Source organism: Harpia harpyja, chromosome 8 (genome assembly GCF_026419915.1).
Source record: "Harpia harpyja isolate bHarHar1 chromosome 8, bHarHar1 primary haplotype, whole genome shotgun sequence".
NCBI classification, from domain to species: Eukaryota; Metazoa; Chordata; class Aves; order Accipitriformes; family Accipitridae; genus Harpia; species Harpia harpyja.
Genome location: NC_068947.1, coordinates 19,436,923 through 19,457,446, shown reverse-complemented (window position 1 = coordinate 19,457,446; position 20,524 = coordinate 19,436,923). Strand labels below are relative to the sequence as shown.

Genomic DNA, 20,524 nt, shown 5'->3' with positions numbered 1-20,524 from the left:
CCATCTCTGAGTCCCTGCATCACCCGCTGGGCATGGGATTGGGTCAGGAGGCTAGGTGGCAAAGCCTGTCCGACCATTTATTGCAGGTGGTGGAGGAGGAGGAGGAGGCTTACGGAGCGCAGAGCCACATAGTGAATATATATCTTCTCCTTTCAGGAATGGGAGAAAATGGAGGGTATGAGGTGGTACTGGTCAAGATGCAAAGAAAAAAAAATGAAAGCTTAATTCTTCTGAGGGGCTGCAGGGACTAACAGTATCTCATTTATTTTGAGGTGAAACTCATCCTTAATTTCAACAGGAAGTTTGAATTTTGCTTCAAAACAGATATCACATTATTTCACCCTATAAATTAACTTGCTCTCTCTCCTTTTATTTTAGCACTCACTCTCTCTGCCCAAGAAAAGTGCACATTTCATGGATGGGAAAAAAAAAGAAAGCTTTTCATTGCAGAAAGAGAACGGAGGAGAAAGAGAAGACCATATGGCCTAAATACTATAGCTGCTTATTGTACAACATACAGAGACAGGATTTTATGCTCTGCTGTTGCGGTTGAATAACACAAGGACATTTGTTAATGTAGATCCCATCACATTTGAAAGACCTACTCAGCCCTTGGCAAATAAAGAAATCTCCAATTTTAAACTAAAAAGCACAATAAAAATAAAATGTTTGCTTATTTGTGCAACTACTGAGATGAAAAAAGTTATAGATAGATATAAACAATAAGGGATAAATTATCTTTACTCCAGCCATCACAAATATGCTACTCAGTATTTCTTTTAGCACCTGCTAACAGCTTTTCAGAATTCCTTTGTAACATTTGCAACACATAGACCATTGCACAATATTTACATTTCAAACAAAAAAGGAAAGCTTCCTGCTCTCAAAAATAGTTGTTTTTGATAAAGCCACTTAAAATAAGACTCTACCTCTCGATCTTAAGCTTGCCAACAGCATCATTTCACCACTTATTACACGCATAAAAGAACACACAGGCTGTAAAGATAAGTGCCCAAACAGCAGGAAATTTAGTAATTAAAGACTGCATCACAATACATCTTAACCTCCATCACTTACAGCAAACATTGGCCTGTAATTATCTGTATTACTGTAGCACTATAGTACAAAGCATTTTACAGGGAGAGGGAGAGGAAGAGAAAGCGACTGCCCCAAATTCAACCAGCTACAGCTAATTCAAAGGCTGCAGCCAACATGTCCTGCTCAGTCTTTCCTTCCAAGGCATATTTCTTTCATCTGCCACCTGGGTCACATTAAACTAATCAGCATGGACTGAGCAGGGAAGGTGCAGGCAACCTCCTGGCCTGGGATGCCTGACCCTGTCTTGTGTGCAGAGCTTTCCCGGCACGCTGCTGGCTGGGAAGGAGGACATGGTCATTCCCTCAAAGCAGTGGAGTTACCTTGGCAACAGCCCTTGGGTTTGTGAAACAGGAGAAAAAAGGCTATGACCCATACTTACTGCAAAGAAAATGTCAGTGCTAAGAACTGCTTCTCTGGAGACCACCCCTCTCTCCTGTGTGTCTCTCTTGTGAGAGCTGCCCACAAGAAGATTTTTCCAAGTCAAAAGCCTTATCTGAATCTGTGGTCTTGCTCAGCTGGGATAGCCCATAATTAAATACTAGCAAACTATTAAAGCTAATAAATGGCCCAAATGCTGACTGCTGCTGCCATTGCTTCCTCCCCTTCTGCCGGGTAAGGAGTCTGTGAAGCTGCTGGATCTTCTTCCCAAGGACTTCCTGCCCCTGGGTGATGTGGAGCACCTCTCAGCAAAGCTGTTGTGTGTCCCTGGTATGGAGGAAGCCCACCCAAACGGCCGCTGGGTCCCTCACAGCTCTCTCAGAGTGGGGGCTGCCTGGCCACTTGCCTCCGTTTGCCTGCGATGGAGGAAAGTGGCATAGCTCTGCGTTTTCCTGCTTTTCCCCTGTGGCTGTGCCATCCTTGATCTGCATACCATTTGGATGGATTGGGGAATCTGGAATATTTCAACCTCTACTTGATAAGTATTTCCAGTCATAATTGTGACTTTAACAGTTCTGGGCCCAAACCTCCCTGCTGTGACTTTGCTAAGGGGAATGGACTGATCTTACTCTGGTTATAAAGGGCATCGCATTGACCTTATGTGGCTTTACTGTTGTAAGTATATCCACACGGCTGGACTCCTTAATCAAGACACTGAGATTTGCATTTACTGTTACTATGTAGTACTAGGAAATGCATTTCATTCCCCAGTCTCTTCAGCTACCAATATGCTCTAAGAGCAAAGTGTTGTGGAAAATCACTTCATCAGGAAGGAATCAAATGCCATTGCGAAATTTTCCTTAGAGTAATCCCATAATCTGGCAGTTCTTTGAAGAAGTCGTGCATCTGTAATGTGCAGACATCTTATTGCTAGGGAACAAAGCTCGCCTGCAATGACTATTTGATGTTAAATTTAAGCTTAAATAAGACTGCTGTAACTGTTGCTTCTGCATGACACTGTCTTCACATTTGGATTTCAAAGGATTGTAATATTAAATTGTTTAAAAATAGTATTTATTGTTTCTAAAAATAATGCTGCCATTCTCAGATTTTGAAGGGCTGCTGACTGTGCTTTGTCTTCTGAGGGTTTGTCAGCTTTTCCATCACAGGCCCTGCTGAGAAGCATATGGGGTGAGTTTTATTATCTTCAGCCAGCTGAAATGGCAAGTGAGGTGAAATTTTGACTCTCCCAGATATTGGATGCTTATTTGTGTAAAGTTATGACCATTAAGACAGTTTTGGTGGAGGCATCAGCAAACCTCATATGCTACCCAGTTCCTGAAATATTTTGAAATCTCCCACAGGTTTCTGATGGCCCAAATATTTAAAGCTAGTGTATAACTATCATTCAGGGGCACGGGGACATGTAAGAGAAGATGTGTGACACCCAACCTCCTTTGCAGTCCCACCACATTGTAGTTTGAAATGAGGGAGAAAAGCAGTGCTGGCCTTGTGATCTCCTGCACTTCTGAGCAGCAAGGAGAGGCAACAGAGAGAACAAAGTTATGAAAATCCAATATGAAAATCAACAGGGAGAGGGAGACTGATTTCCTAAAGCACGCAAGAAAGCTATTTAATGCTTGTCTGTACGTAACTGGATTTGCCAACATGGCTTTAACCAGTGGAGCTATTTCTATACATGTGAAAGTGCAAACCTAATTTAGCTCAGTGAATGAAATCTCCTTGTTGGTATAGCTTAGATCACTTCTCAGAATAGAATAAAAGACTTAGGTCAGTATAAATGCATCTTCATTAGGATTTTTTGCTGTTACAGCTATAACAAATTGGGTTGTGTATTTCTTTTCCATGTTCTTCAATGACATTACTATGCCAGCAATGCTTTTAAGAGCAAGACTTACTTAGGCAGGTCTTGAGTGAGTCTGTCAAACAGCCCCTAGCAAAAGCAAACAAGCTCTCACTAGTCAGATGCGTAGGCAGACCTGAAGCAAGAAGAGAACTGGCTGGCTACAATATACATCAGGCTCTACTGAAGGATAACATGAAGTAGATTTAGGCCACTCTATATTCAGGATGTCAGATACTCAGGAAGGTGGAAAAACCCACGGCCATGTGAATTGTGGCAAAAAGCAGCTAAGCAGCATGCCTGTGAGTTAAAAATTCTCCTCTAGAGCTGCAAAAATGTATGTGCCAAACATTTATCTTTTAGTAGTTCAGGTCCTGAGTAGCAAATGTTTTCCATTCTTTGAAGCACTTTTCTGGTATCCAACTGAAATCGAATGCAAATTGTAAGATCCATTTTCCTGGTGCTGGAAAAATCCACCATCTTTTTGTTTTCTACTACACAGCTCCCAGCACTGCTCCACAACAGGCCAGGTCTTCATGGGTGCAGAGCTGAGGCTGTCTGGATAACATCAGGTCAAACCTCACTCTTCAACCCAGTTCTGTCAAAGGACCCTCCTTTGTCACTGACATTAAAAAGAAAAGTGATTCTCCCCCAGAACTGACAACTGAGAGCACCTGGACAATAAGTACAGTAACTTTATGAAATTGTATTTTCTGTTCTCTGACACAGTGTTCCTTTTCAGGCCAAGTCACTAAACCGAATCTCTGCTGGAGACAATAAACTAGATTTTGTCCCCTCCTGACTTAACAAGGTCCTTTGTAGTGTTGCCAGTGCCAAGCTCTTTGAGCTGAATGACTGGGACCTGCTATCTCTATTCTTGGAAGTTATGCCCTATTCATCCATACAGGCAGCTTTGCTGCTCCACATTAGGTAGTCTGCAACAGTCATCAGATCAACCATTTCCAATGGGAAGCTCTCTCCTAGTAGTGTGCAAACCTTGGCTTTATTTTTTGTTCTTTGAACAGATAATTTGCATGCTACCAGTGAGAACACGTGTCTCCAGAGAAACCAGTGATGTGTAGAATCAGTGATGCCAAAAACACAAGTTATTTTGGTAGCTCTGAGTTCAAATCAGATTCACCCTGGCTGCAGGCTGTGTACGATTGTGCTTGGCCCCACAGTGGACAGGTTTCGATCGGTCTGTGGCTTAGCAGTGGCCCTGGAGCCCAAGGGAAATGCCAGTACCTGCAGCTGGGGAAGGGGAATCTGGGGAGAGAGGTTGCTTTGCAAAACCCCAAAGCACCACTGGCACCAAGATGATGTCGCTAGCTTACTTTAAACCAGCTGATGTTGCCAATATCTTCATCTTCTCCTTTAAGTCTTTACATGTCCTTCTCAATACCAGAAAGTGAAATTCCCATACTGCTGTAAGCAACCCAGAAACTGTTTCAAGCTCTCATATACCTGTCAAATTCCCAGCAAATATTCTGTCAGTGTCGTCCATGAACTTTCATGCAGAAACTCTTGAGAGCCCATCTCCCAGGAGGAGAGTCCAGCTGCAAAGCCCCCCTCTTGCCCTCCCAGCACTGGGGGTGTCTTCAGCAGGACTGTCAGCCTCTGCCTCCTCCTCCTTTGTGCTACACCCTAAAGGCAGGAGCTCGCTTATTCATTCCTTGCAGTTAAAGCTGTCATGCAGTGCTGAGAACATCTGTGGCACAGACTTAAATAATATCAATCTTCTGATTTTTTGTCAGATCAACAGGAATCTAATTTAAAACCTGGAATAAAGTTGTAAGTATTTGACTTAGCCTCACCAAAGCCAGTGTCCTTATGTGGGTAATATCTATTACTTCAGACTAAGCTTTGGGAACAGGCTTAGACAAATTTTTGTCCCTATGCAAATGGAAGCATTAACTCTGAATTGCCTGGCTTTTGCTAGCTTATATCAGATTCAAAATTATTTTATGCAGGATTTTAACATTTATATTCTTTAATGCCTTCAACCTTCTTGTCTGCCAGGCAGCTGTTTAGTGTCCCCTTGGATCCGCTCCAGCTGGAGCTGAATTCAGATGTCACTCTGGGGGCTCTCCTTTCTGACATCAACTATTATTCCTTTAAAAGTGCAAATAAATAAAACTATAAATTAAAAGAATCAAGAGCAAACATGTGCAGAGCGTTTTTTTAAATCTTTTTCTTTTTTTATTCATCAAAGGCAGCTGAGTCCCTCTAGTGCTCTGTATGTTCCAGCAGGAGGATAATGAGAAATGGAAAACATCAGTCTTCATTATTTTAGCATATTCCCAAATGTGTGTATTGGTTCACTGGGTGAGAAAAAGGAGCTGGACATTGCATTGCATTTAATTCACTTCTAAATCTGCCCAGGCCTGAATTGTGCCTGCCTAATTTTCAACATATGTTTCAAAAGTTTCCACAATTAACAATTCCACAAAAGTCCTTCCCCTTCCCCTTTCCCCAGTCTTATCTCTATGAAAAACTTCTAATCAAAGTTTGGCCTCTGGAGTTAATTCATCATGTAATTAAGATTCAGATTAAACAGAAGAAGGTAAGCTTTTCTTCTGTCTCTCTCAGGTTTAACCAGTGCTGTCCTAAATCACAGTGGGTGTAAGCATGCGCTTAAGTGCCCTGTTGAATCAGAGCTGTGCCCACAAGACATCTTTCTTTTATTAAAGTAGCTACAGACAAGGCCAGTTTTGTACTCAGTTTAAAGAGTACTTCATTTTTTTGCTGCTTAAGTTAATTATTCAAAGCTCTTAGTAGGCAAAAGTGGATCATATGTATGAGAAACATAAGTAGCACAGACTTCAGTAGGATGTGGTCAGTATCTATGCAACTTTGAAGCCATTTCTAATATAAACGATGCCCTGGTGATGTCAGATTTAGCCACTGCTCATCTGCCAGACACTGCAGAATGACCCACTTTTTTGTGCTTAGCTGTGCCTTCAGTGTGTGTCTTTGAGCATCCCTCTTTCTTGATATCGCAGCATCCATTTTTTTTTGCCAGTCTGGTTGTCAGAAAATTTAAGAAAACAGAATAAGAAAAACAGAAGTGAATTGTTTTAAAGCTTCATATTTTTGATGGCATTTGTTTTCAATTAGAATAAAAAATTAGAAAAGATTCCCCATTAACATGTGTTGCTTGACAGAGAAATTTTTAATCCAAATAATTGAATTTCAGTTGTTTTCTTATCCCTAATTTCATCTCCAGTTTCATATGTGAAAAATCTTACGAAGTGGCAGTATATATTTAAATTGCTTGGGAGAAGACAGGCATATTGTCTTAGTTATACTGAAAAATATATTGGTGCACAATTAAAATGGCCACTGCTTTCAGTTTGCCTGATTATAATCTCTACCATATGACTTCCCTCTTCCCTTAGCTCCAATTGTTCCCACTATATTGGAACAAGCAGCTCCTTTTTGTGCTTGTAGGAAGATATATTATAGTTGAGTGCAACTAATATTGGAGAATATATTAATTTTCAAATGGACTATCTGGGAAGAATCATGAGCTGGTAGACACTCAAATTAGTTTCGTAGCATTCTTACACAAAATTACAGTATATTAAGGATGATACATTTTGCACTGGTTCAACTTAGATTTGTGATGCTTAAATCTAAATATCATCCAGGCATCTGGGATCTCATTAGCTTATGGTCATAGGGTGCAATATGACAAAGGACTATCCTTTATCACACTGAAGCTATCAGGCACATGTAGCCAGCTTACAGGCAAAGGTACTGTATGAAACTGTACTCCTGAGCCCAACATTAAATCTCTTTTGCACAAGACCCTCTTACACTGTCAGGTACCGTAAAACAGATCTGTGAGTCTAAACAATGCTACTTCCATCTCCAGCAGTAATCAGTCTGCCTCAGGCTTCGGGAGCACAAGCATTTATTAAAACACCATGTTCATAGCACCACTTGTTGTGAGCCTGGTAACTGTTTTGACTTCCCTTCTGTTGATATAGGTTGTTCTGTGATTTGAGGGGGAATATGAAGCATGAATGCATGTCTGTAGCTGCTGTTTTACTAGGAAAGCATCAAGGTTTGGTGCTGCCATGGAAGAACTGTCAAGTGGGCGCCACTAGGAGAGGTGGCAATCTCCTGGTCTGTTCTTTTTCTGCCTCTGCATGTTATAACAGTGCACTCTGTTTATGCAAAATGGGGCAAAATGCAAATGTTTATGCAGAATGAGGGCTATTGCCGAATACTTACTTACACTGCTTTTGTAGCCTAGACATATCCTAGGGTTTTGCCTCTGTTTTCAGGGGGTATGGGAGCGGGTGATTGGTTTGCTATATTTGAGTGACCTTTGCTAGAGAAAACTTTTCACCTAATTATACCCTCTTTGCGTTGTGACCATATCACACTGGATTTGATCTTTGCTCCAAATGGTGGTTGGTAGGCATGTTTGCAATTGCATGGGATGAAAAGCTTTCCCAGGTGTATGAGGCCCAGAATAACATCAGGCTGTTGAAGTAAATCTGCGCAAGCAATTTCATAGCCAGCTGATGAGCAGAAGCCAGACATTATGGTAGGAGTGTTTGCTGAGGAGTCTGGGCTATTTTTCTGAAGCTGCCTTTCTGAATTTCTTTAGCAGTATTTTCTTCTCCATTCCCCAACCTAGCTAGTGGGTTAAGATATTTTGTGTAAAATTTTCACCTAGACCACATCACCTCTTTGTCCTACAACATTCAACAAATCACATTACTTTGCATCTGCTTACCCACTTGCGATGTGGCAATGATAAAAGCAAAGGTCTTGCTTGTTTGCTGTACAAGGTGTGCTAGACTTCTACTGAAACATACACAGTACTTGGAGATGTTGATTTGAATGAAAGCTGCTGTGAAACTACAAAAAAAGGAATCCAGTTGCCACATTACAAGCTATATGGAGCTGCATTTCAGAAGATGAAATGCCAGCTTTGCTAGTACCTGGCAAATCAGAGTGTTGTTCATATACGTAACTCTGGGGCCTTTACTCTCTAAGTCAATGTCCTGACATTAAAATTACAGCTCCAAATATACTCAGGCAACTGATGGCTCTGAAATGCAGGTATCAGCTGCTAAAATATATAGTAGCTCTAGACAATTTCGGGATTTTCCCATACCAGATATATAGATGTATTTCTATACTCTGAAAGCTCAGACAGAATCAACTTCTATAATAGCAACCAACCCTCCTCTGCTCTGAAACCACATGTATTACAATCAGTGGCAAGATAGTTATTTGGGCAACACCAACATCTCTTGTTTTTACAACAGCAACTGGACTAAAGAGAGGGAAATGCAGCAGCTTAAGAATCCTATCACATACTGGTGGGTTTTTTCCCCCTATTTACTGTTAATACAATTTCAAGCAGTAAATCATATTATTTATGATTTTAACAGTGCCACAGGAAAACAGCTACTCCAGATTTTCTAGTAGCACCATTTACAGTGCTTACCCAGCATAGATACCACAATTTTACATCTAATCAGCCTGGAAGGTAGTTCTCCAGCATAACTATTTACCTCTTTGACCTCCCAGTTATTTTCTTAGATGGTGAAGTTCGAAGATTCTGGAGATCTAGCCCTCAGACTAGGCTTCTGTCCCAAGACCAAGATCTTTAAGGCCACTGAAAGGCTGGAAAGAGTTTTTCCTCAGTCTTATGATGCCTAAAATGGCAAAGAACTACTCGCTACATTGCTTTCATTTGCCCCACTCTGCCAACAGAGAGACTTTAGCCTTACCAGGAACTGGAAGATCACTTAGCCTTGAAAGCAATGAAACCAAGGGTGATTAAGGAAGATGCATGTCATTCATCTAGACACCTGCCTCTCCCCACACCTCTGAAAATACTTGAAGATGCAGATTTCATCTACCAAGCCCACACTACACAGCTAAACCCACTTATCTTATGACACCAAAATGTTAAAAAACCCCAGGCTATAGCATCTGGCTTCTCTGCACCTGGGAGGAAGCCGGGTAAATTTGGCTCCAAACTGGAATGAGGTTGTCCTCAGCTGAAATGCTGGGTGCTGGAAACCTCCCACCCAACCTGTCAAGCTGGACAGCTGAGACAACCTGGTTGAAAACAGTCTTAGTCTAGGGTCTGAAGCCCATTTGGGCATCAGTGGAACCAGTGGCTCTGGCCCAAGGAGAGAGTGCCTGGGCTGGCAGAAGGCACCAGCTCTTACACTCATCCCAACGCAAGCTTTAGTGCCACTTCTGGTCCCAAGTGCATGCCTTGTGAGTCAGTAACAAAGTGCTGTTATTCCTGTTTACAGTAATGAACATGCACGCAAAAAGCACTGAACTATCCAGTCCTTTGTAATAAAAGCTACAAATTGCCAGACTCTTGGTGCAGGGCATGTGTTTAGTTGTGATCCTGATTGCTACACAGCTAAACTATACTCCACTATCTTTGCATGTTTCCCTTTGCTGGGTCACCCAGAGCAGCAGACTTTCTTGTAACTAAAGGGTGCTTTGGAAGGGAGCAGTTCTTTGATTGCATTGCTTAATTAATACATTATTTGGAGCACGTTCTCTATAACCCAGCTCTACTAAAAATAGGATATAATTTCATGAACCATATTACTGTGTAACAGATGCAACTGCTGAGAATTCATGATCTAGTCAAAGAAAAATATGTAGTCAGTAAACTACAACTTGGAAATGCAGTCTTGGTCAGCCGTGCTACAAATGTAGGTAACAAGTTGACCTTCTGCTGCTATGTTTATGCTCTAAAGAAATGAATAACACCATAGCAAATAGGCTGCCATTACATCATAACTTTTTATTAGTTCATCACTTATTATGCAGTCGTTTGCAAGACTGTGAAAAGAAAAAAAGTTGTTATTGTAAAATACTGAATGTGTTTGATTTTCCTCACCCCCTCTGACTCCTCACTTAGCTTTAGTTAACCACAGGGCTGACTGATCTAATCGAGGTAATGTGGGCTGAAGCATTTTGGAAATGCAGAGCACTTCATCACCTTTTGTTAAAAAAACGGGGAATTTGCTGCATTTGCTTGGATCCAGATTCCCTTCAGCATGAAAGGCGGTGCCTGTGAAACACCATTTTTCTCTCCCAAGAGCCTCCTTAAGCACTACTGCAAGAAGTGAGAGTATGTCGGCACCTTCGGCTTGCTTTAATTGATATGGGTAGGTCTGGGAGAAGCTGTTTCCTCCACAAGGCTTTCTTAGCCTTGCCTCGAATGTTTCTTCTAGGTTGATGAGTGCAAATTTGGGCAATCACCATCACCCAGCAGTCGTGGGACCTCGCCAATTCTGTAGATATGGCAGGGTCTTGCAGTTTCAGGACTGTAGCTCCTCAGGCTCTTAAATGGAAAGTGTTTCAGGCAACACCAACCAACAGCTATGTTTTAGGATATGAAGTCTACAAGGAGTAAGAACAGCAGAAAATGAAAATAAATATGCATATTTTTTTCTCTTGAAAATGTATATATTCCTAATTTTAACCTGCTGTAGTAAAATATATGTGTGTATATATATACACAAATAAATAATTATTTGTTGTATTTATAAATACTTCTAAGTGTTTACAAAACCAGAAAGTGATTGGCTCCCTCCTAAATAATGTTAGAAGTAAAATGTTCCCCAGTATTTTTGCATGTCAAAGACAAAGTAATGCTCAATGAAGTGTGACGTGATGAGAATTTTTCTATGTGCTTTAGAGGGGCCAGGATTTCATCCGTGGAGTAAAGTGGGAACTATTTCTGCAAGACAGAGTCCAAACATTGGCAAAGGAAGTTTTAATAGATTTTTACATGACACAAAGCCAGAAGTATTCATAAATGACTGATGTCTCAAATTCCATGGCAAAAATCCTACCGAGTTCAACAGAAGATTTTCCCTTGACTGCAGTGGTCATGAGATCAGAAATGAGGGAGCAAAAATCAGTTTCTTGATGCTTAGTATGTATTTTAACATTATAAAACGTGTTACCAACAGCGTTAGAACAGCTCATTCATACAGTACTTCTAATTAGAAAAGCATGATCAGGAGGCCCTCCAGAAATTTGTGAGGGAAACCTCTGACTGCTAGTTAATGGTTCTGAATTTTGAATGCTTCTTTCCCAGTAGGGTAAGGTTAAGTGGAGCAGGTAAAACTGCTACTTTTGTACATATTTTGTTGGTTATAAACACCACTGACAGCAATACTCCTTCTGTAAGCAGTTATTAAAACCAGTGGCATTAGTCTAGCTGCACTCCATTTTTTTAAAAGATCAAACAACAGTGCTGAGCACCCTGTTAGTGGTTAAGTAATAAAATACAAAATTACCCCTTTTAACGTGGTATATGACACTATGGGTAGAGTTTTCCAAACCCCTTCACTAACACAGTCAATTAGTAGCCTAAGCTACCAGTCATTTTGAAAAATGTGGTTTAGCTTTTTTGGTAACATTTGCCTTAGATTCCAAGCTCTTTCTGCTTGATGGACTAGTTTTACTCCAGTGAAATAAAGACGCTCCATTTCCAAAATTTATAGGGTTCATTTATTACCTCTAGTAACATATTATACTGTATAAATACTCTATCCTTGTTATATGCCCTTTTAAAAAAGCGATAACTTAGAAGATCACATTAGACAAGAAGTATAAAAATAAATACGCTCATTATATGCATTTATTACAAATTATAACCCTTCCCAGAAGGGAAAGAAATATAAAGTACTTATAAAGTATATAAAATCTATAGTAATATATTTTACTATATACATATGGAAAGCCATATTCTCTCATTGTCTATGGACTGGCACAAACTTTTATTATGCGAATGTTGGTGTATTGCTGTGGATGGACCTGCTATCCTTCAGCTTTGTCTTCCCGCCTTATCAGTAATTTGAGCACTAGAAACCCATCAGAGGCCACAGAGGAGAGGTTCCCATTCATAGTGGGATTTCTTTGATCTTTTTTTAAACCCAAATGCAAACAATTTTCATTGGCTGGGGTAAGAAAAAAGATCTGAATGTGAAAGCATGATTCAAATGCCATCAGTCTGTTTGACAGGATGGTAGGACCAAGCTCGAATCAGAAAAGCCAGTGGAAGGTATGCAGAAGGCACAAAGAGCAACTACTCAGACATGCTACCGGCTCCATGAAGATTTCCACTTTTTCAAGCCTCTGGACTACATATGTCACCACAATGGCACTGGAGTGGATGAGAGAAATGGACAGGTACATTGGGATGACATAAAGATACTTTAAAAAAAATGACATTCTAGTTATTTGTGGAGTTGACTGACTGTTCTTGATATTGCTTACTCTTTACAGGTAGAGAATATGGCTTTATTTTTATATAAAACTATTCTCTGAAACAATAGCAGCCATGAATGACAGTTAGAGCTCCTTTTCCAATCCTGTTTTTTGCCCTTCGTGAGGTAGGTAAGCCCTGACCCATTATTTTAAGCTATCTTTTCCGCTCCCCTTTCCCTCCCCTTCCTACAAATGGGGACTTGATCGGTACCACAATATAAATCCAAAAGAAGGGAAAAATAACCGAACCCCAAAATCTTTGCTTAAACGTTTCTTGGGCACTGCTCATGTTTTGTTTAATTTATAACAGACTTAAAAAAAGGCAATTATAATGCCCTCGGGCCTTATCTGCTGAAGACGAGCGAGTGACATGGGTCTGCTATCCTATCAAATTTTCAGTTGGCAGGGTATTTTTAGGATGCAACGCCACCTAAAGCTATTTGCACTGTCCCACCTCAACGGATCCTCACCATGAATTCTGTATGCAGAAACACATGCGCTGCCTCTAGCCCTCTTTTTTTCAGTGCATTGTTCTGAAGGAAAAAAAAAAATAATAAAAAAAATTTAGCTTTCCCAACTTATACTATTTAACTGCAGTCTGTAACATTGCAGAAGTCTATTAGGTGTTTTGGTTTCTTGGAAGGCTCACAGCTTTCTTGCGGCAGCATGCTGCCGTCATAAGAAATACATTTCAACAATCTCTTCTTGAAACCTTTCCCGCATGTCTTAGAGCAGGGCGACCAGTCCCCCAGCTGCCATTGTGGGCAGGGCACGTCAGCGCAGGGACGGACGTCGCTGGGCTTCAGCTCCCGGGCGCAGTCTGTGGCTGGCCGCCCCCGAGGGTCCCGGCACTCCACTGCCCGCCGCTGCCAGCCTGAGCCGCACGACTTGGAGCACTCGCCCCACTCCTCGATGACCCACTCGGAGGAGATGATCTCCCTAATGGCATTGAAGGACTCTTTCTTTCTGCTGGGCGCCTTCTCTGACCCAGGCTGTGTGGGCTTCTTCACGAAATAGGTGAACTTGATCTTGGGCTGTGGCAGGTCCCCCACTGTGAGGACCTGGATGGTCAGAGGCTCCTTCAGAGGGCTGAAACTGCGGATCCTCTCCAGGGCGGCGGAGGAGCCGCTGTACCTCAGCACGCTGCCCTTGTAGGTGATGTCCTGCTCCAGCGTTGACAGGGTGTAATCGCCGTTGAGGATGTAGGTGCCATCTGCAGCTTTGATGGCGAGGAAGCTGCCGTCATGCCTTGCGCCCCTGTGGTTTCGCTGCTTCACCTCGATGTTCGTTGCCCCAGCTGGAATGGTGACGACGTCATGGTAGCCAGGTCTGTCCAAGAAAAAAGAGAAAGACTGAATCCCCTACTCTTCCCTGGGAAAGAGAAGCAGCTACCCGGCACAAGACTGAATTTCATTTGAAGCCTTAAGCTTATGAGCTGCCAACATAATCGAGTTAATGGATTAAGGGATTTGCAAAGTCACATCCCACGTTACTGCTATGGCAGAGGCATGCCCATGTGTAAGGGGCTTGCTTTCACTGGGATCTCACTGTAAGTTATCTTCAGTCAGATGGCTCTGACAGATCCAGTCTCAGTTCCAACGATAAACTGGGACAACATCTCACTGACTTGGAAACCCAAAGCTTACACGCACAAAACATTCACCAGAACAAAATAACAGCAGCAGTCATGTACTCACTTTGCTCTAACAAGTGTGCCAGACACTTTCTTGCAAGTGGATCCATTGCCACCACAGATACCACACTTGTCAAACTTCTTATTGGATCCTATCATGCGGTCGCAGCCAGCCTTTACGCACTGTCCCTGGACGCAGACAGAGGTGGAATCAGGGCTACACGGGGTACCATCCACAACCTTAGCAGGACACAAGCAGTAGGGAGTTTGATTAGAAGATGCACACTGCATTGAAATCGCATAATACAGACACATACAAAATGCAAAATATGGACAGGTGGAAGACCTGCAGCACCCGTATTTTCAGGGCTTTTGAAATTAAAAACCAAAGCAGCCCATTGATAGTTGGAGCTATGTAGTGCTACTTCATCTCACTTGCAAAAATGATGCCATCGTGACAGGAGAAAACAACCAATTTCAGTTTTTATTAACACTCCTCCCCCCAAAAAAACCTCACAGAACTTCTTTGCTGATTTCATACAAAGAAAGAAACATTGCTTTCTAATGTCACTAGAAGGTGGTCATGTCCTCGAAGTACAGGACCAAAATTACTTTTAATGGTGTTCAATGTATGCTTTATTTCTAGGAGTACTGCTCTACAAAAAAACATCTGTGTCATTGCCCTGGTAGTTATTGGCTCTCAACAGCTTATGACAGTGAGTTCAAGTAGCTATGCAAGATGAACATTTTTCCTGTTGTTTATTTTAAGCTGTCAGCGTATTAGTAACTGGTATGAGAAAGCACCAATGTTTTGGCAAAGAACCCCCCCCCGGTTTTCCAAACATATCTCAATGTAATCAAATTGGTGGAAGGAGAGGAACAGAAACTAGGGTGGAGTGGGTAGAAGAGGCGGTATGCGTGAAATAACTGGAAGGACTGTGCCAGAATATTTAAAGCATGCTTGCACTGATCAAGCTGTACATGTAGGAAGAGGAGAAGGAAGAATCTAGCTTAAATACGAGAAAGATGTAATTTCAGATTTCTACACTGCTTGACTCTTAACTTCACATAAAGAGGTAGAGGAAATAAAAATCCTATTCATGATTAGATGGGAGAGGTATAGTTTTGAAATACCTTTGGCTGTAAAACAAAGAAGTATCCTGTTCCTTTTGCTCGGCAGACCAGCTTGCATCTGTCCTTCGGGGAGACACCAGCAAACTTGGGTGTCCACTCCACTGCAGGTCCACTTCCAAAGGGAGACTTGGAAAACTCATTGTGCTTTTCACATTGTTCCTCCCTAAAGGTTTTGCCTGCAGGCAGAGGAAAGACAGGTGGACATTAGATCATCTGTACATGCTCTTCCTCCATGAGATACCCTTCCTCCACCTCAAAAAGGGGGGAAAGATTACCATCATTGTCCGGACAGTCCTCGATGTTACATGATCTGTATTGCACGCGCTTCCCTTCACAGTATTTCCCCCCGTTCCTCGGGATGGGGTTGTCGCACTCCCTGAAGGAGTACTGCACTCCACCGCCGCAAGTCCGGGAGCACTCTCCCCATGGCCCCCAGGACCCCCAGCTCCCATGCACTGGTGTCTGGAATGACAAGCAAAAGCAAAACAAAAAAGTTAATACAGTAAAAGCAAAACAAAACCAAAGCACAAAACCCATAATCATGCTCATTTTTACCTAAGCCACTTGTAAAAAATAGCTCTAAGTTGCCTCCATTTATTCAAGCCCTATTAACTGACTACTCCCACTGAAGCATTACCCGTGCTACTCTGCAACCCGAGATATATTCTGATTTCTTTTTAATACTTACATCATAATACTTCTTCTCAGTTTTATTCACACACTTGCCATTCATGCACCACTTCCCTTCCCCGCAACTGGTGCCGTCTGCCCAAGGGAAGTGTTTAGTTTGGCACACAAGCAGTCCTCCAGAAGTGCCAGTACACCACAGCGTTGTACATGTACTGGCTGCATCGGGGCAGTGCTTGGACTCATCTCCAAATGTAAACTGGCACTGTCTGTTGGCATCATACAGTGTGCCAGGCAAGTCAGAAGGGAGCTGGATTGGTTTGTGGGGCTTGTCCAACAAACACTCACCTGAAAAGGAAGAAAAAAGAAAACAAATAAAAGCAGATGATGCTGTCAGTAAGGTCGGTTTCAAAAGGGAACTACATTTGCTTTGTAACGTAAGTCTTTGAGCCAATTTGTGCCACCATTTTTGTAAAACTAATGGTCTTCTAAATTCATTGGCAGCATGCAAAAGGTTAACTCTATGCTGTAGCAGAAAGCACTCCATTAAGAAAAAGGAAAAAGAAAGAAAGAAAGAAAAAAGCTCAAAGCAGTAAAGCACAAGAGCTTAAATGCCACATGAATGGAAAGCTTAATCTTACCATGACCGTTATCCAAAAATGTTGTAATCATGTAGGCACTACATGGAGACCACGGCTGGCTGCGATCCAGATTGGAAAGCATAGATGCCATCATGTGGAAATCCCGGCTTATTCCATTAATACCAGCACACTGCTTTGCATCGTCATGAGGCATGTTAAACACGTGGCCTTAAAAAAAAAGAGGAAAGCTTGTGATTGTAGGAAGTCTGTCCTATGCATTACCAATACTATTTTAAATATTACTCTAGAGCAGTTCATAGCTTGGTCTTTAAATAATAACCTGAATCTGAATACTGTGAAATTTTAGGCAGATGACACTGTATCTTCGCTCCCCTCACAGGCTTCTCACATGCTTTTTTTCTGCAATCAGTCAAATACACAGCTCTTGCAGACAATGCTGTGCAGACAGGATTTGCTTTCCACAGTTCAACCCTGCCACAAGGCAAAGCTTTGCCTCCTACTGACTGCCCCAGGGAGCACAGGGTGCTCCGTGCCCTGCAGGGCGAGCCTGCAGTGCAGGCTAGGCAGTTCTTTGCTTTACGGCATCGAGCTGGCTTCAATTAATCACGTGAAATCGCCTTTCAAAGTTTCAAGTACCTAGTTCATGGGCTGTTGTAAAGGCAGCCTGTAAACCATCGTCTTCTATGATAGAGCAACTGCGGTTTAGATCACAAACTGTTCCCACATCAGCCATCCCAAGAGTATCACATGTCTTGGCACCGCAGAGGTCCTGTAAAAAAAGGCAGTTTCATTATTAATCAGATCAGAGACTTAACCTTGGCAAGAAACATCCAGCCCTGGCAGTTTGCCTTTACTTATGGAAAGAGCATAAATATTCAGCACTTCAATGGGTATAATGGCAAAAATCTGTCTTTGGAACATACACAAGGGTTACACGTAGAAATAAAATGCATAATTTCCATACTAAATCTACTAAAAATATACGAGGCAGAAATACGTTGCACATACTGTGAGTTTCACCTGAGATGGTGCAAACACCAAAATAAACGACTAAATAAAAAGCAGTTCATTTCATTCTCATCCTACTTTGCTGAAGCTGCGATGACATGAGACTGCCTCTGAGCACTTTTTTGGAGCTCTCCTTGCAGAGGGGGCCTCTGGGGGTAGGGAGCAATGGGTGTGGGGATGGATTTGACCTCCGTGGTCCCTCACCTGCCTGGTGAAGAGGATTGCTGTGTCATAGTGCTCTGCATGCCGGTCACTGGGCGGGTTGTGCTGTTTCTGCCAGCTGCAGAAGTTTCTCAAAGTCAAGGCCGCGTTGGAAGAGATATCGGGTCCCTTCCGCTCCTCGTAAATGACCATGATTTTCACCACCACAAGGCTGATGGAGTTGCGGATGCTGGGGTGCTTGTACAGCTTGGCCGCCACGGAGAGCAGCGTCAGGAGATAGTGCTTCAGCCCACTGCCGTGGAACTCGGCCATGGACTGGTCGGCTACCAGCATGGTCTCCACATAGCGGGGGCTGGACACGAACCTCTTCTTCCTTCTGCTTCTCGTTTCTGCATTAAAAAAAGGGAGTGAGAGGGAAGGAAAGTGCAGGTGAGCACAAGAGAAATGCTGCGGCAAGAGACCACCGTAATGAACCCCAAACCCGCCGATACTCACGATTTGCACCTAAGGGATGTACCCCACGGCTCTGCGCCCGGCTCCCGCCCCCAAACTTCGGCAGCCCCGGCTGGATAACCCCTCCAGACCGCCGCCGGGCGGAGGGGCAACACCTGCACCCAGATGGGAGCATCCCCCCGCCGCCTCTCGGGGTGGGGATGAGGGGGAAGCACCGGCCGGGGCCCCGCCGTCAGCCCCCGTCGGGGTCGGGGCGCAGGCGGGCGCAGGACGAGGCAGATTCCCCCTCCCCTCCCCTGCCCTGCCCGTCCCCGCGGAGGGCGGCGCGACGCCCCGACGGTACCTGCGTGGCCGGCGGGCTCCGGCCCCGCCACCGCCTCCGTCTCCGCCTCCGTCTCCGCCTGGGCCACGGCGCAGCGGGCGGCGGGGGCGGCCCGGCGGGTCCCGCGGAGGCGGAGGAGGTGGGCGCCGCGGCGGTGCGCGGTGCTGGGGGCCGGCTGGATGAGGTACTGGCGGCCCCGCAGGGAGAAGGCGCCGCGCATCCCCGCGCAGAGGCTGAGGGCGGCGGCGGAGCTGGGGTCCCGGTTGACGGTGCCGGAGTAGAAACAGCGGGAGAGGTCGTCCTCCGGCGGCGGCGGCGGCCCGCCCAGGTACTGCAGGGTGAAGTCCGGGGCCAGGAAGCTGCTGTCGGGCTCCAGCTCCAGCGTCAGCCGCTCCCCGAAGGCCTCCAGGCGGAAGCGCTCCCGGCCGCCGGCAGCGCCCAGGCTCCGCGGCACCACCAGCGCCTGCCGCTCGGCGGGGCGCTCGGCGCTGCACAGCCCCAGCAGCGCCGCCAGCACCGGCAGCGGCACCGGCAGGCGCCCCCCGGTCCTCATCGCGGCCGCCGAGCTCGGGGCGGGGGAGGCTTGCTGCTGCGGCCGCTGGCTTGACGGACCCCTTTTTATCTCTTTATTTGTTTATGTAGGAATATATATGGCCTGGACCGTTTGCTTTCAGGTTTTGGGGGGTTCCCTCAGTTTCTTTCTCCTGGCGGAGGGGCGGGGCGGGCGCCGGGTCCCGCGATCACTGCAGAGGCGGCGTCGGCTTCCCCATGGCCGGGGCGCGGCGGCGGGAGCGAGGGTCTGCGGGGGGAGCAGCCGGTGCCCTCTGTCCGCCTCTCCGTCTGTCTGTCCTCTTTCTCTCGCTGCCGTTTCTTCTTCCCGCCTCCTCCTCGGCTCTCCCCAGCAGCAGCGGTCGGGGAGAAAGCTCCGGCGAACCTCCGCTCGCCCCTCCGGCAGCCCCGGGACGGTCCCGCCTGCACTTCCACGGCCCCGCGGGGCGGGGGGAGGCGAGCGCTGAGAAGCCTCCCGTCCTTGCAGAACGGAGCAGAAAGCGGAGTGAAGGCCACCCCCAGCACGCCGGGCCGGGCCGGGCCCCCTCCGCTGCGGTCCGGGCGCCTCCGCCGTGCGGGGTGAGTGCGGCAGCCGGGGCGGCCGCTGCCGCTCTTTATGGGGTTTGCCCGGGCCGCCCCCACGCCCGGCGCGGCCCGCCGCCCCCCGCCGCGCCGCCCCTCGGCCCCGGGCCGCTGAGCTCACTGCGTGCGTAACGCGGCGGCGGGCGGCCCCCGCCCCCCCCCTTCCCCCCCACCGCCCCCGACGGGGCGGGACGGGGCGCGGCGCGGCGGGCAGAGCCCGGGGTCGGCCCTTGGCTGCCGGGCGGGGGGCGGGCTGCGTCCTGCCGCGGCGCGGCCCCCGCCCCCGCGGCTCCCCCTCCCTGGGGCCCGCCCGGCACGGGGGGTGTCCTTCCCTCCGGCCCCCGAGGGCAGCGGGGCTCGGGCCGGGGTCTGTGCGGGGCGGGAGGGGTGCGCCGCCCCCCGCGCTCCGCTCCGCGGGGGCGCATGTGGCTCGTTGGAGCGCCGGGATGAGCAGCGGGCGGCCGCCGGCCTCCCGCCCCGCCGGCCGCCCCGGGTTGGGGAGCGGCAGGTGGACGGCCCGGAGCTGTTGGGAGGGAGGGAGGGAGATTCCTGCTCGAGTTCGTGGCTTTTCTTTTCTTTCTTTCTTTTTTTTTTTTTTTTTTTAGCGATTCTTGCCCTTTCACGTCCCTAATAGCTACAGTCAGCTGTGCACCTGTACTTCTGGGAAGTGGTTCCTTTTAAATCACTTAGAGACATTTACATAGGTGCAGCCAATGTTTTCCTTTGAAGCCATGACCAACCATAGTGGTATGGCTAATCCACTTAATGCTTTATATGCAACATGCGGGCAATGTGCGCAGTCCGAGTAATACTTCCTTCTCCTTGTTGAG

General features: G+C 45.7%; 1 protein-coding gene across 1 annotated transcript; it reads right to left on the bottom strand.

Annotated features, from left to right (window-relative positions):
* Positions 1-11,114: 11,114 nt before the first annotated feature.
* ADAMTS1 (ADAM metallopeptidase with thrombospondin type 1 motif 1) lies at positions 11,115-19,784 on the bottom strand. The gene is made up of 9 exons (XM_052794043.1): positions 18,585-19,784; positions 17,831-18,177; positions 17,255-17,387; positions 16,658-16,825; positions 16,078-16,364; positions 15,665-15,851; positions 15,390-15,565; positions 14,320-14,495; positions 11,115-13,951 (listed from the first exon to the last, which is right to left on the bottom strand). The coding sequence occupies exons 1-9, from the start codon at positions 19,114-19,116 to the stop codon at positions 13,210-13,212; spliced, it is 2,748 nt and encodes a 915-aa protein (XP_052650003.1). The 5' UTR covers positions 19,117-19,784; the 3' UTR covers positions 11,115-13,209.
* Between the last annotated feature and the right edge of the window lie 740 nt (positions 19,785-20,524).